At 42.8% G+C, this 16,251-nt stretch overlaps 2 protein-coding genes across 4 annotated transcripts in view; one reads left to right on the top strand and one right to left on the bottom strand.

The window, feature by feature from the left end:
* The window catches only part of LOC142585952 (large proline-rich protein BAG6), a 238,728-nt gene extending 232,806 nt beyond the window's left edge, over positions 1 to 5,922 (bottom strand). For 2 of the 3 annotated variants that reach the window (XM_075697086.1, XM_075697094.1), the window contains exons 1-4: positions 5,771 to 5,922; positions 5,287 to 5,349; positions 5,014 to 5,055; positions 4,865 to 4,940 (exon numbers count right to left, since the gene is read on the bottom strand). In XM_075697086.1, coding sequence (XP_075553201.1) covers positions 4,865 to 4,940; positions 5,014 to 5,055; positions 5,287 to 5,349 — 181 coding nt within the window. In that variant the 5' untranslated portion in view covers positions 5,771 to 5,922. The remainder of the gene's footprint in view (positions 1 to 4,864; positions 4,941 to 5,013; positions 5,056 to 5,286; positions 5,350 to 5,770) is intronic. The other variant, XM_075697101.1, reaches the window with a different exon arrangement.
* Positions 5,923 to 6,060: 138 nt separating this feature from the next.
* On the top strand, positions 6,061 to 12,429 carry mbf1 (multiprotein bridging factor 1). Its single transcript, XM_075697116.1, has 5 exons — positions 6,061 to 6,264; positions 6,360 to 6,411; positions 6,669 to 6,829; positions 7,525 to 7,618; positions 11,988 to 12,429. Exons 1-5 carry the CDS (start codon positions 6,187 to 6,189, stop codon positions 12,044 to 12,046), a joined length of 444 nt encoding a protein of 147 aa, XP_075553231.1. The 5' UTR covers positions 6,061 to 6,186; the 3' UTR covers positions 12,047 to 12,429.
* Positions 12,430 to 16,251: the final 3,822 nt, after the last annotated feature.

The following is a 16,251-nucleotide window of genomic DNA, read 5'->3' as shown; positions in this document are numbered from 1 at the left end:
ATCACCTTATCAGCAAATGGACTCTGCAAAAACTTCACGTATTACTATGTGTAGAAATAAGTTAAATTAGACATTCAGACATTATTTTCAAATATCTGTATTCGATTCTATTCAGAAATTTAACTCTCTAAACACCCTTCCTGAAAACATGTGACGAGACTCTATTGCCACTAGCTTAGCATGCAATATAAGGTACCTTTTAAAAGAGTTTTCGTAACTAAACCCTCAAATCAGCGTGTCACAGTCAATCGCTATCTTATGTGAAAAACTACCACTGCTGCCATCTTGTGATAACAATGGTGATGTTAGCTCTGTGTCGTGTTCACATGCTCTAGAAAAAAATATAGTGAAAGAGGAGACTAAAAAGTGAAGCGCCATGCCAGATATACAGGGGGGGGGGGGAAGAAAATGAGAACAAGGTGGTGTGCGAGAGCGAAGAGAAATGAGAGAAAAAAGGAGAATGTGCTGAGGTGGCAAGTTGGTGTATGACGTGGCCTTCAGAGATAACAGACGAGTCTCCAGCTGGTGCTCTGGAGACAGTAGTGCATAAAGCACATGGTTTTCCAACTGAAGTGTCCACTAAGGGGGAAAAAAAAGCGCAGTCTCCTGCTGACTTGCACAGTTGCTGAAACAGCATTCAGCTGCAGCTGATGCATGATGTAAAGGTGTTGCCAGTGACATCTATGCCAGCGAGCAGAGGGGCTCGCTCCACTGAGAAGAACCTGACACAGGCTTTTATTTGAATTTTCAGCTGTTTTCAGTGCACACTATTGCAAGAATGGAGACAATTGCCACCACATGATCTTTGCACCATGCTTGACTGCTTACAGTACCAAAACCTGGTGAAGAACCCTATAAGGGGTATTAACACGGGAGAGAAATCCCACCCATCAGTGCGGGGAGCATGCATCACATGAGGTTACAATTTTGTGAGAAGGGACAATTACTCATATCCCTGGTGGACAGAGGAGCTCACCAAGAGGACTGAACAATCCCTACTGAGTGGAGGGATGCAGCAGCATCTGGTGCTGGTGTTTGACAACATTAACTAAATTGCTGCTGAAGAGAGCAGCAGCTGTATTGCAATCACTTCATTGTGTTGTCATTCACAGTCACAGTGGCTCGGTTGCATTTTCAAAGGTGCATTCTATGTGCAAGCACCATGATGCACAAATTAGCCAACAATGTTACTCTCAAGGGATGCTAGTGCTGTGATCCGCAGGTGATGAAGCATGATGTCGAGAGTAGAAGCTGTCAAAATAGTCTGATAACACTGAACTCCCTCCCCAATCGCCTTGTCCATAACGATTTCCAGAAAAATTACTAGAGGGACTCGACACTAGTGTCTAGAGTAGCTGAAAATATGGCAGTTACACCAGCAAGAGAATGATGGGCAGTACATGGATTTGGCTAAACGGCTTTGTAACTTTGCAAATTGATAATTTCCAACAAAACATTCCGTTATATATGTAAAAATTCACAACTGTGCACATGCACAGGCTTATTTCCTTGAAATGTCTAGAAAACTATGATTGCTTGGAAATTTAGAAAGATTAAGCATAAAAAAAGTTCAGCAGAGACACTTAACACTGCTTACATGGGGGAATGCGAAAGCATTGTAGTCGCTTTGGGGAAACCTTTTCGCTTAGGTATTTATCCACATATTCTCATGCATGTCGTAAACTTGCACGGCCTTCCTTTTTGTGTTCCCTTGCTTCATCTTATGTGGCGTGCTTCTGTGGGCGACCATGTTTCACAGATGTCGCTGAGGTAGACGCTTCAGAGTGCACCCCAGTAGACACAGCACCAATAAAATCCAAAGAGCAAGTGACGTGCAGGAGGCAGCAACGTGATGTGTGCAATGATGCACGCACTAGGCACACCTCATTTTATACAGTCATGATTGGGCATCATGGGTGCATCGCAGTAGACGCAACACCAATGAAATCCGAAGAGCAAATGATACCTGGGAGGCAGTGACATGACGTGTGCAATGACGCACGCAGTAGGCACAACTTTCAACCATAACCATGCTCGTTTCGCACCCCGGAGGCCTGGGTTCGATTCGCACCCAGACCTTCATGTACCAAATTTGTGTTTCCATTCTATGAATTGACTGTTTACGGAAACCTGCACGACTAATCCGACGTCAATCCAAGAATTCTTTATGCGTTTTTTACTCATCGCACCTCTGACCATTTTTCGTACCATCTTTGGGTCACGCCGACGACGATAATGCCGTATTTTCACGTAATGGGGCATATAATGCGTTCACATTAAAGGGGCCCTGAACCACTTTTTATCGAAGTGGAGAAAGACATTTGAAGTGAAGATAGGCTATTTCAGAACCACTTTGCCACAAAAGGTACTTCAATGCATTCAGCAGAAGCGGAGTTATTGACAATCAAACACGGCATCAGCTGTGCTCCCCTTCCTCCTCCAATGCCTTGCACTGCGAAGGCCATGGCGGAGACGTCATGGTGGTGCGCAGTTCAAATTTCCAATTTGGTGCCTATGCCACGCTAAATGTATGCCAAACGCAGCTGTCCTCAGAGAACCGCAGTGCACTTAGCCACTGGACTCATGACGGCACCTCGCAGCAGCCACGGTGTAGCTGAGCACAGCGACCAATAGCAGCCGCGTATTGGGGTGTGCTTTATGACGAAATAGAGCCCACAGAAAAGAGCAAGGATCATGGGGCTTTTGAAACGAGAGCGTTTGAGAAAAATGCAACTTCGCGCTCCGCTTGCAAGCTCCACGAACCGCATACGAAAGCAGAACTTGGCCGAGACGTTCACAACAGTGTATGCTACCCGCGAACTATGTTATTTTTCGAAGCCCCAGGGGTGGTTCAGGGCCCCTTTAAACTAATATGCTGAGAATGTCTGTAGCCACAAGCCCGAAGCTTAAACAAATCGAAAAAAAAAATGAAATTATGGGGTTTTACGTGCCAAAACCACTTTCTGATTATGAGGCACGCCGTAGTGGAGGACTCCGGAAATTTCGACCACCTGGGGATCTTTTAACGTGCACCTATATCTAAGTACACGGGTGTTTTCGCATTTCGCCTCCATCGAACTGCGGCCGCGATTCGATCCCACGACCTCGTGCTCAGCAGCCTAACACCATAGCAACTGAGCAACCACGGCGGGTATAAACAAATCGAATCACTACTCATTGTTCTCAAGGTAGCTTTTCTCTCTATGGGGTTTTAAGTACTAAAACCACGATTTGATTATGAGGCACGCTGTAGTGGAGGACTCTAGAATAATGTGGACCATGTGGACCACCAGGGGTTATTTAAAATGCACCTAAACCTAAGTACACGAGTGTTTTCTCATTTCGCCCCTATCGGAATGCAGCCACCATGGCTGGGATTCAATCCCACCATCTCATGGTAGCTTAACAATCGCAACGCAAAGCTCCCACTACCAATCTTTGTAGGAAACTCATTAGCCTCAACCATGCAAGCGGGGAGGTCTATAGGGAACTCAAGGCAAGTGACCACATTGCCCCTCTAATATCTCTCACAGAGATCTCCCTAGTGTAAAAACCACCTTGAAGAGGGTTCTAAAAGATGTGTGTAGGACATAGGACGATGTGTTTATGCGAGCAAATGCACACATGTTCAGTCAAGTAACAGACAACTGAACTACACAGACATTTTACAGTACTGTGAATTCACATATTCAAGCACAGAAAAGTGCAGAACTGAAGGAATACAAGTAATTGTGCTTTGAACAACAGTATTTTGCTTGATTTCGAAGAATATGAAGTCCCATGTATAGTGCACCAAACATACTAATTAGTGAGAAGCTGTTCGCAACTGCCTAATGCCACCTCCCTGATGGCACTGAGGGCTAACCCTGCAAACCAATTACAACATTGCAGAGTGCAGTTTACATATGCACATACACTGTGCACTGCAAATTTTGAATGGAAGGGAGTACACTAGCGGGAAGTTGTGATTTACGGAGTAACCAGGCGCAATTGCTTCCAGCAAATGCATCACTGTCTCAAAACTGAGAAACTCTAACCTCAACCATACGTCAACCTACAATGCACCCCCGATAAGGAAAAAAGGTTTTGCACACAAAACAGCTGTCTAGAGCACAGCAGTAGAAGGCTGTGACAGAAATCACAACATTCTTCTGATGGCAACACACACAAACTAATACAGTTTAAATTATGGGGTTCTATGTGCCAAAACCACGATCTGATCATGAGGCATGCCGTAGTGGGGAACTCCGGAAATTTGGACCATCTGGGGCTCTTTACCATGCACCTAAATCTAAGTACACGGGTGTTTTCGCATTTCGCCCCCATCGCAATGCAGCCGTCGTCGCCGGGATTCAATCCCGCGACCTCTTGCTTAGCAGCCCAACACCATAGCCACTAAGCAACCACTGCGGGTAAACTAGTAGAAATTACAGCAACATAAACTTCGCATTGATATTTTCAATTTACAAAAAGCATTTCAAATCTATGAAGCAGTTTCATGAATATTGCCATGGGTGGTTTTAGCAAGTGGGCCTTGTCAACTCAGCATTGAATCACAGGAAACATGACCTAAAGAAAAATAATGAGGACCTTAGGAATTGGAATGATGTAAGGAAGAACATTTACATTTTCCTACAGTTTAACATGCATCAATACATGCAGTAATTGTAACACAAAGCTATGGGACCTAATTTTGCCACGCTTGGGATGCAATAACATCATTAATGTTTAAGTTTCCTGACCATAATATAGCATCACTGGAAGATGCTGAGTAACTGTAGAAACCAGCTAGGTCAGTGCCAGGCTGAGCATGAAAACATTCTCAGGACAATGACAAACGGTTCAAGTTACAAAGCAACCTTACCATAATCACTCAATTTCTTGTCATCTTGCAGCACCCGCCCACAGAAGATAAGACGTTGCTTGTCTGCAGTGATGTTCTGAAATAACATTGTCAGATTTAAAGGAAGCAATGACCAGCTTCAAAATGAAAAACAACTTATCTCGACTTACCACTGACGAGGCTATTTTCTCTTTGAAGCTTTTGACAGTGATCTAAAGGAAACAAGGTAGAGAAATGTATATCAAACAAATGGATCTGAGAAATGACAGACAACGGCTGTCACTTACGCTTCTGCTATCTGCGGAAGCGTAAAGCAACGTGATATATCAACACGTAAAGCATTACGCATACCCATGTAGTGCTTAGGAAGCGGAGTAAAACCACTGTAAGAACTAAATTTCCGCTTTGTAGCAAGCGCGATGAAATGAAACAAGCAAACTTACATCGTCAGGTACAGAGTAATTTCGATTCTGTGAATCTAACGTCTTCACTGTGACTTCCAACATCTGCAAAAAACGTGCGGTCAGAGGGAGGCAAACACAGTCACAGAATCCGATTGCTAGCACACTAAAAAAAGTAAAACAAGTCTGTTGAGATGCCTAATAACATGAAAGTAAGGCCTGGCTGAATACAAAAACAACGGTATCTTTAAAAATAAGGAACGGAAAACGTCTAGCTGGTATTGTCCACTATAAAGGTAATATGTATCTGCAAGAGAACGCCTAAATGAAAGAGAACTACGTTCACAACCATTCGCTGTTGATGTCCTCGATACACCAGCGGCCACACAAAAATAAGTGTTAAAGGCTTTTGGTGAGGCGAAGTTACATGTAGACCACTGGCTAAGCCGGTGACGCGCTACTTGCACATGTTATGCATTGTTGGCACATACAAGTAAAAGGGGTCAACTGTGCCGACTGTACTCACAATTTTAGCTGTTTTGTGTATCCGGCCTAAAGATGAACGAGCATAAACCTGATGCAGATATACGCGTTCGCACACTTCTTCGCCGCCTGGGAGGATACTTCGCTCTTTGCATAGCCACTAAGGGTCGCAGTAATCGAAAAGTCGAACGAAGAGAAAATCATAAATAAATATATTTAAAGTTTAAAAATAAATTGTGTTAACAAAGACTGAGCAAACAATGATTACATTTATATTTTACTTTAAAGAAGTATTTGTGCACGAGACCGAGGTAAGCGCCATCTTGCATGTGGATTTGTTATTAGCACGTTCGCTGCGTTCGAGAAGGCTCGTGAGGCTAGTGAGAGGTAGTTTCTGAGGCGTTCCGTTGTTTCGTGGCTGCATTATTTTTAAATTGTGATAAAGATTGGACGCTCATCATGTCTGAGACGGACTGGGACACTGTCACATACCTGCGAAAGAAGCCTATGAAGGCTAGTCAGCTGCGCTCTCAACAGGTTTGTCTCTAACGCACTTCGGCTGCGAGCCTGGTTTAAAGGCACGTTCGAGTGACGCGTAAAATGCGTCGCGCTTTCCTGTTTTCTTTAAACAGGTAATCAATGCAGCACAAAGGCAGGGAGTGCCAATCGAGACCACAAAAAAATGTAAGTGGGACTTCGGATCTTGTAAGCTTCCTTGCTTGAGTCCCATGTATTTGTGAGGTGGACGCCAGTGATCTGAGGATGTGCGTTCTATGTTTTCGCATTAGGCATGAATTGAGGGCAAGGAGTAACGTGTCGTTGAATTGTGCAAGCGATCTAGTCGCATGAAATATTGTAAAAAGAAGGTGCTACGCTAGCTATATTCGGCTTAGATTTAAAATGATCAATTCTTTTGTGACTGTTTGCTTCGCATGGTTCAGTCAACGCTGCGACGAATAAGAAGACAGTCACTACCTTAAATACTGCTAAGCTTGACCGAGAGACTGAAGAGTTGCATCACGACCGAATTGGCCTGGACGTAGGAAGACTCATTCAACAAGGCAGGCAGGCCAAGAACATGACACAGAAGGAACTGGCCACCGTAAGTGGTTAATTGATGCCTTGGCTACGAGCATGTTGAACACGTTGCACATCGCACGCTATGCGCAACTTGTTTGTGCTTTTCGGTGCGCTTGACAAACCATGACGATTGGTTTGGCAAAAACACTAATTTGCGGAATTTATTCTGTGGTTGGGCGTCTGCATGCGTGTGCTGCTTTCTTATGTCATCGTGCAGAGACGCGTGCTATTTTTACTGCTACTGTACACTTGGTTTTATTTTAGCTGGTGTTGCTCCACTTAGTATCCCGTGCAGAATTAATTATATTGTCGCACGAAACACTTTATTTACATATTATGGTTCTGCCACAACCAAACGAGTGCTTGAAGGGCACTGCCCGGCAGTTGCACATCGAACCAGCAGGAAAGCAGAAGTGCAAATTGAGAGCTTAGTTACAAATCCCTTATTATGTTATAAGTGGTTGTTTAATCTACTTACGACTGTTCTTTGCAAATAGGTCATAAGTCAATATGTTTATAAGTAATGGCCCGGTAACATTCCCCATACCTTGTACACATACGTGGTAAAGCAAAACGGTGCAGTATTAGGATTTTAAGTGTATTATTTCATTAAATCATCCTTTCGGTGGAACAAGTTTTTATCTGTCGGGGCAGCTTGACGAAAATTTTTGATAGTTTGTGTTTGCCAGTTGAGCTGTTTGAGTGTGTTGCTTTCAGAAAATCAATGAGAAGCCTCAAGTGATAAATGATTACGAAGCTGGTCGTGCCATACCAAACCAGCAAGTCTTGGCAAAAATTGAAAAAGTGATTGGTAAGTTATCAAACCGTTTGCAATATCTTTGTTTATATTAACATTTTAAAAATAAAATAAATTGTGACGCTGTATACTTATACCAAGGGTTGCTCAAAATGAGGTGAAGGTACATTCCATTGAGGTCTATGCAAATGCTGCTACCTGTGAAGGACTTCAACAGTAAAGGTTATGAACCACATGCAAAATTCTTGGTAGCATTTAAGTTGCTAATTTGTTCTTCACTATGTGTGAAGCTGAGAGCGCTTCTTCGTGTTTGTTAGCACCTTATAGGAGGGTTGCATCGGAGCAGCGCTCCCAGGTGATACAAGTGTTGTTGCAATTTTGGTGCCATATTTTTGGTTACGCAGCCATTGTAAGTGTGTTGTATTTTGCTGCATGTTATACGGAAAACACCATTGTGGTAATTCGCAGTGGTAATCTGTACTGTGTTTGGGTGTAACAACTATGCCAAGGAGCTTGGCAATGAAACTGCTGCAGCGCCCCTCTCAATTCTGAAGGTTAAGAACCAATGAAAAAGGACTGAGAAGATCATTGTGCAAAGGTGAGCAGAATGGCTCAGAACAGCAAATAAACTTCTGCTGTTCCCACAGATTAAAGTCTCGAACGAGACTTCTATCCGTGCAGCAGTATGCTTCACGCTCGACGGCACTTTTCACTCACTGGAACGACAGTGATGAGCCTTATAATGTCAAAGCACGATTACTTACAACTAAAGTTGTACCCACCTGCAGTGGCGTTCAGCTACTGAACACGAGGTTGCGGGTTTGATTCCCGGCAGTCGTGGCCACATCCTCATGGGGGCAGAATGCAGAATTACTCGTACTTAGATTTAGGTGCACGTTAAAGAACTATAGTTAGTCAAAATTAATCTGGGGCCCTCTACAGCAACGTCTCTCGTGGCCCCAGTGTTGCTTTGGGGGGCAATGAGACATGACAAATCAGTCAATTTTAGGTGCCACCACATTGCAAGAATTTTCCTAAGTGATCTGGGCAGCAGAAAGCAAGTGTGTGCGCATTGAATTTGCTTTTGCCTTATCACCTCTACTTGAGGCTTAAAACAGAATTTCCTTTTTGTCATATTGGCTTTTTGTGTCAATTGGCAGCTCTGGCTTGGCGAGTGTAGGGAGTATTGACGTGACGCTACATTCACCATTTTGCTGTCCTATTCACAGCTTCTACTGTGCTGCCGAAGATATGTGAACCAAGATAAAGAATAGTTTTACTATGCTGACTGTACAACAATATAGTAGTCTCACTGACGTCAGTGCATACCCCCTATTAGAACAGATACTGTGTTAAATATTTTTTCTGTTGTTGTTATTGCTGTTTACGTAATAATTGCTGCGCCATTTTTTTTTTTTTTTTTTTACAACAGTCAGTTGTAGAAAAAAATGGTTGCATAACATGTTTATTTTATGGAAAGTGGTTAGTGGAGAGAGAAACTAGACTTTGCACTCAATGTCTTCAGAAGGCGTCTTATTCTTTAGTGAAGACAGCAGTGTAGCAGATTTAAACTTTTTTTTTTTAATTAAAAAAAATTTTAGCAGATTGAAGAATACTGTGTATTGCAAAAGCAAACATTCCGAAGTTACTTTGCTTAAATGTTTGCACAGCAGGCCAATTAGAATTTATTCATGAGTAGACCATAAGAGTTCTCTCATTTTCATTTTTTAAGCATCCCAAATTTGTGCATAGAATTGTTGGGCTCCTTCTTGTGGATATTATTTCGCCAGGGAAGCATGCAGTGAAATAGTAGTGAATCGAGCAGGTGTGGAGCAGTGGGCCTCGAGTGTTGCAGTTATACCTTCAATCACTTCAGTAGTCATTTGCCAAGTGTTTCCATTCCATTGCAGTTGCTTTAGCCTGGCAGTACAGTGACTGTTGCTCACCACATTGCCTTCCTATTGCCAAAATCTTCAGACCTTTACGCAGCGCTAAAAGGACACCTGAAGTATAAGTCACTTACTCCACTATTGCTCCTAGAAAATGCTACATGTACTCACCACAATCAGTACACTAAGCCACAGGGAACTGTGCTCAGGACCATAAAGCAGCTAAGTGTCCTTGCATCCCTGGTACTTGAAAGAGCATGAGTATTCTTTGGTTTTTCAGAAGTATGACTTTAAGCACTCAGGATTTTCAACTTTATCCTCTTCAAGCTGACAAGCAAACAAAATTGTTTACCTTCAGTACTTTTTTTTTTCTTTCAAACATTCTTCTACTTCAGTTCATGTTTGTTTGAGATCAATGGAAGTGTACAGCAACAAAGAGATTATTTGCCGTCTTTTTTGTATGTTCAAAAATAAAGTGCAGATAAAGTGTTTGAAGAGTTGCACGGGTCTGCAAACATGTTTTTGTGTTTTCACTTGTAATGTCATGCTTGGACGTTCTAATTTTCCCTGTAAAAAGATCAAACGAGGATTAGAACTAGAAAATGCTAAAAATTTTGGAGGACACTGAAGAGCAGAATGCGATAGCATTCAAAGATCCTTGACTGCTGCTCATGTTTCCCGGCAGCTGGAGCGTATGCAACCATAAGGTTTACCGGGAAACGCTGGCCGCGAACGCTATGCACGAAGGCAGGCTTTCTGGTAGAAACTTGCATGGGCCGCGATGCGACGGAGGCGAGCACCAGCAGGAGGTATTGCGAGGAACCTGGCGCGCTGATTCGTGGCCCCCATAACACCCACCTGCGTGCAAATGGCGGGCGCCGCAGCTGGTTTGTGCTTGGTAGAAAAGCTGCAATGAGCTTGAGTTTTCACGCAACAGAATTATGTTTTCTCGTATAGTCTAATTACAATCCGAGAGCTATGACGTTTGTAGGTTGTGTAAGTCATAGTTTACAATTTTTCCACGTATTTTAGCTTGAGAAATTCAATGAGTTCAGTAAATTCCTTGCATCACATGGAGGGCCTGGGTATGGGTGGTTTGAAAATCTTTTCACCGAAATGACGTCCGACGCCGACACTGGATTTTCTGTGACATGGCTCCTTAACGTTATCGCGTTAAAAGCAGAATGCACGAACTTAAATTGCTAATATTATGCCTGAGCACCAACCATTTGTCATCACAGCTCACTGGAGAGATAGAAAAGACTGCCCACGATTAGATATTGTCTAAGAAAACAGTCATGTTTTTTACCGCCTTGACATTCCTGCATGTCTGTTATTTCATGTTGCAGTACAGGTTGGTTTTGCGTGGTTGTTTGCATAATGAAAATTGCGTTATCATTATGAAAGTTCGCATCCATACTCTTCAGTTTGCATAGAGCACAACAGTGTTTATCAAAAGATACATTTTTAGTTTTAATAAATTTTGCAGAGAAGCAACTCAAATACAGATGTTCAACATTGCGTGCAGCATAATCATATTGTGGTTTTGGTGCGTAAAACCATAGAATTTAAAACATTCAACATAATTTATCTTGAGACTTTTATAGCATTATGGCTTAATTTCAAGCTGAGAAATTTAACCCTTCAATCGCCAATTTAACTTCCAAAAAACATACCAAAATAGCCAATTTTTTTAAGTAGTCATAATTTTTCCATGCAATTCTGATTCTGAAAATTAAAAGCGCGCATGAAAGGCACAAAATGCAGTTTTTCATAGACAACTACTGCCATCTATGGTTGAAAATTGCAAGCAAAGCAATCGTCAGCCGTGATACGTCTTTGGCGGCGGAAGGAGCGGAAAGTCGGGCCGGACGAGTGTGACTCATCGTTGGCGATATTGGTGCAAACTTCTGTGATGAGTACAGCTCAGGGTTGGTGGCTAAAGGGTTAAGGGGGCAAATTGAGCTATTGCTACAACATTAACTACAAAAATTGGTACATAAAAGAGAATGCAATAAAAATGTATTTAGGCATTGTATGTTGTATAAAATGAAGCTACAAAAAGTAGGCAACAAGAAAAGTTTTCCTAGTGCATCTTTCCTTTAAAGTGGCATGCTTGTACTGTAGCATTGTATCATTTTGTGAGCAGATAGCTTTATAATCATACCTGTACACATATGCATAGCGGTGTTTATACATTTCTCTGCTGAGCATGAGGTTGCAGGTTCGGTTTCCCAATCATTGCGATTGGAACAGAATGCAAAAATGGTTATCAAGCTTTCAGCACACATTAACCACGAGTAACTGAAATTAATCTAGAGTCTTCTACTATGGAATCTCACTGCCCCCATATTGCTTTAGGACATGAAATCCCATGAAGTAACATATATACCTCATGGAAATGTGTGGCCTGCCTATATCAATGTGTTGTTGGTATCCACTACTTACAACATATACAATTTTTTTGAGAAATTGCATGATTAGAATAAAAGCAGTCTGAGTATCGTCACTGAGTTTTATTGTTTGTATTCCAGCAATGAAGCTTCGTGGAAAGGAAAAAGGAATGCCAATGGGCCCTGAGAAGAAAAAGTAGCTGCAAAAGCTAAAGCAGCAAGAAACAGTTTTTTTTTTTTTTTTTTTTTTTTTCCGTATGCTTGCTGCAAGTGACCAAGCTGGACAGATTTTTAGGGGGCTTTTACTTCAGCACATGTCATGTTTTGTTGGTTTCTTCAGTCTTGTTAATAGGCTCCTAGAAGTTCGCATGGGCCCAGTCTGATTTAACCTTTTCCCATGGCAAAGCCAGGCCACTGAAAATGCAGTCCAGCAGAGGAAACTGCATAGCTTTGCAATATCGCACATGCACTCCATGTGTTTCTTGGCGACTTCAGCTTCGTTGGAAGCAGCATTTGTGTCTTCAGAGTTTGGAAAAATGTGTGTGTGTGTGTGCACCTACAAATAAAAGTGTTTGTTTCAATACTTGTGCTATTATTCATGCTAAAGATTTCCTTAACAATGCATTGCATTGCAGGCAGAAATTATCTGCCTACTTGTTATAGCAGCTACTCATTTTGCAGTATGCTGCTCCTTTTTAAAATGCCTTCACGTTTTTAAGTGCATCTCCAATTTCCTTGTACAAGAGCTGCAGTTATGGATATACCTTTTATGATTAGTAGTAGCAGTGCAAACAGATTTTTCAAAGATTTGCATGAAGCATATATAGTGCAATTCGGCCTGTTCAGGTGGATTACTGAAGAGGCAACATTGCTTGCCCAATGCTAACCAGGTAGATAATTAAAAAGGTTCACTAACTGATATTCAATTTAGGACACATGCTGAAATAGCAAACTTGAAGGAAACTATTGTGGCTGCTTAGCACAAAACATAAGACTAGCATTACCTTCCGATATCGGCCCTTAAAATGCGCTATGAAATACATTGGTGTGCCAGTTAAGTTGCCAAGAGGCAGGGTGTCTACCAAGTTGAGTTTTTCAAATTCCCCGAGTGACGCAGAACCTTGTGACACCATGTCACCTGATGCTGTCACTCTCTAGTATGTTAAAAAATTACAATAAAATTAATCCAGTTTGAATAGTAAGTAGTGTTTATTTTATTAAAAATAGAAAACTGAAGCGAGGGATTAGTAAAATGCACAGCGAATAAAATCGTAAAGCGCATTGCAATTCAAGTTGAACATCATCAAATACGAATAAGAAGATGCAGAAGCAAATATTTTCGAAAACGAGCTATCAAGTGATGGCAAGCTCATTGGTATGAGGCCCCAACTCTGTCACAAGTGAGATTCTCTCTCAACAGTTGGTAAGTCAACCTCAACTGTCCTGACATGCTTTCAGCCTGCGCACAACGCCTCAGTGTTGCATTTCACTGCTTTAACAAGTTTATTAGTTTATTTTGGTTCCGATGAGGGACACCTGCACCTCGGCGTCGGCCAACAATTTGCTTTTTGGGCTAAAGCTCCTTAAAAGAGGCTGCACATTTACTTTCCCTATCATTCCTCGATGCGACGGGCCTTTCCGCTCTCGTTCACCCCACGGACCATTTGAAGCATCCTCTTCGTCAGTTGTACAGTAAACGTCCGAAAAAATGAATGCATGTCTTTTGCTGCCCTAAAGGGTTCAAACGAAGTTGACACTAAACGAAAACGTCCGAAAAAGTTAATGCAAATCTTTGAGCCCTTAGGGGCTCAGATCAACATGGGCACCGCCAAGAAGCTCTGAAGGCCTGCCAGCACACTTATTTAGCATGTCGGTGCTCGTACTGTGACGGGAGGCTGCGGGTGTACGCGCGCATAATTAGGGAATACGTACTGTGTCCCGTGACAATTGCACCTTCCCACGCTTGCTAAGCTTCACTGCAACACTTCACGTATGCTTCATCGCATAACATTACTGTGCTGAGGCGACGCTGCCTTTCGAAAACCGGCATAATGCAATGCGCCGTGCTTTCTAAGCTTTGAAGGATTACAAAGGCTGAGTTGGCGCCATTGCTAACAGTGGCGAATTGCCAAGAGTAGCGAACGTCGAAGTAGCTAGTAAGTAGTGTGGCTACGGCTGCCAGCGGATCTGCGTGCGAGAGCGCCGGATCGAGGCGACGAGATAATCAAAACGGCGGTGTTGGCTTTAATTAATGCCGTTTCGGACCTGCGGTCGCGGCAAAAAGTCCGGAAAGTCGGACGTCGAAGGGTTCTTGCTTCTGAAATTGCATACGTTCTTATACTTTTGCCGCGAAGCCGTCCGCATTATCGGGCATGTCCCAAAAATCGGGCGTCCGAAAAATCGGTCCTTAACTGTACACTGGCAACTCCTCCAGCCGACGATACGGCGTCAAAGGCAATTCATTACGACTCCTCTCTTTTACTAGAGCTAGCATTATAGGGCGTTTTTTGTTCTCTTTCAATAAAATGCCAGCCAATTTTTCCCTGATAGAAGCACCTATTTCCGTAGTTTTCCCTGAGTGTTTACAGACTATTCAATATCTCTGAGAATTTCGGCTTTTCCCAGTTTGTAGACACCCTAGGTACAATGTTAATTGACATTCCAATGCAGATATTTTAGCAGATTTTGGGGACCTGCAATCTTGAAAGTGGTGCTACTCTGAATAGAAGTAATAAACCATTTAAAGTGATTGAAGTTAATCTTGGCCCAGTGGGAGGAGTCAGGGCTCCTGTGGCCTTGACTGCCAAGTGAAGGGAGCGTGCCCGATTCATTAATGCCGCTGGTGATCCAGGCTAGAGCTTAGTAGCGTGGCCTCCCATTGGGACTGGTTGGGGACCGTGGGAACCGCTGTACTTTTCTGACACCGCCAGGTAGTATGGTATAATTTAGTGTATTCGCCACAAAAAAGGATGCATAATTGTATAGGGCAGGATCATCATCATCAGCCTATTTTATGTCCACTGCAGGATGAGGGCCTCTCCCTGCTATCTCCAATTACCCGTGACCTGTGCCAATCGATTCCAACTAGCACCCACAAATTTCCTAATTTCGACGCACCACCTAGTCTTCTGCCATCCTATACTGCGCTTCCCTGCTCTTGGTACACATTGTCACCCTAATGGTCCAATGGTTATCTCTGTGCATTACATGACCTGCCCAGCACCATTTTTTTCTCTTAATGTCAATTGGAATATCGTCTATACCCGTTTGCTCTCTGATCCAAACCATTCTCTTTCTGTCTCTTAACGTTGTGCCTAGCATTCTTCATTCCATCCCTCCTTGCATGGTCCTGAACTTCTTCTCAAGCTTCTTTGTCAGTCTCCAAGTTTCTGTTCCATATGTCTGCACTGGTAAAATGCACTGATTGTACACTTTCCTTTTCAATAATAATAGTAAGCTTCCAGTCAGAAGCTGACAATATCTGCCATATGCGCTCCAACCCATTTTTATTCTTCTGTAAGTTTCCGTCTCATGATTAGGGTTCCTGGTGAATAATTGACCTAGGTAAATGTACTCCTTCACAGACTCTAGAGGCTGAATGGTGATCTTCAACTCTTGTTCCCTTGCCCGACTATTGATCTTGGAAAATATCGAGAGATTCCACAGCTACCTGAATTCTACAAAAGTAGGAAGATACCTATAAAGAAAGGGGTCAGACAAGGAGACACAATCTCTCCAATGCTGCGTGCTTGGAAGAAGTATTCAAGCTGTTAAACTCGGAAAACTTGGGCGTAAGGATCGACGGCAAATATCTCGGCAACTTTCGGTTTGCAGATGACATTGTTCTGTTCAGCAACACTGAAGACGAGTTACAACAAATGATTGAGGACCTTAACAGAGAGAGTGTAAGAGTGGGGTTTGAGATTAATATGCAGAAGACAAAGATAGGGCAGGGTGCTACTGTTGGCTAGTAAGCTTGGGTGTCTGTACGTGTTCATCTGTAGTCGCCAACAGACGATAGTCTCCTCTGTGGTTAGCTTATGGGGTGAGGGCAGATTCTACTTCCTAATCAGTGGTACAATATTATTTCTGCATATTGTGTCGGCAGACGGCAGGTATACATCCCCGTCGCCTGTGTGCCATCTCCTAGTACTGGGAGGGTATGTGGTGCTCGGTGGGTACTCGTACCTTTAGGATTTCTGTTCAGCAGGCATGATGTCTCTACTGCTTGACTTCAATGTCATAACTGTAGCATATGCCCTAAAGTAAATATATTTTTTTTTCACTTCACTTTCACTTTATTTCCAACACAAAGTTGTGGGTCCTCCAGGCAGAAAACTTTTCATAGACAACTTGAGGGGACCTGGGGACCATACAGACAGCAAAGTGATACATCCACAAAACG

This window comes from Dermacentor variabilis, chromosome 1 (assembly GCF_050947875.1).
Source record: "Dermacentor variabilis isolate Ectoservices chromosome 1, ASM5094787v1, whole genome shotgun sequence".
Classification (NCBI taxonomy): domain Eukaryota; kingdom Metazoa; phylum Arthropoda; class Arachnida; order Ixodida; family Ixodidae; genus Dermacentor; species Dermacentor variabilis.
The sequence above is the reverse complement of the archived record's forward strand: the minus strand, read 5'-3'. Positions and strand labels throughout refer to the sequence as shown.

Excerpts from the sequence above, each read along its gene's own strand:
- mbf1 (XM_075697116.1), top strand. The coding sequence starts at position 6,187 with ATGTCTGAGACGGACTGGGACACTGTCACATACCTGCGAAAGAAGCCT. Across the intron at positions 6,412-6,668 it reads AATCGAGACCACAAAAAAAT|TCAACGCTGCGACGAATAAG; the intron begins GTAAGTGGGACT and ends CGCATGGTTCAG. Across the intron at positions 6,830-7,524 it reads CACAGAAGGAACTGGCCACC|AAAATCAATGAGAAGCCTCA; the intron begins GTAAGTGGTTAA and ends TGTTGCTTTCAG.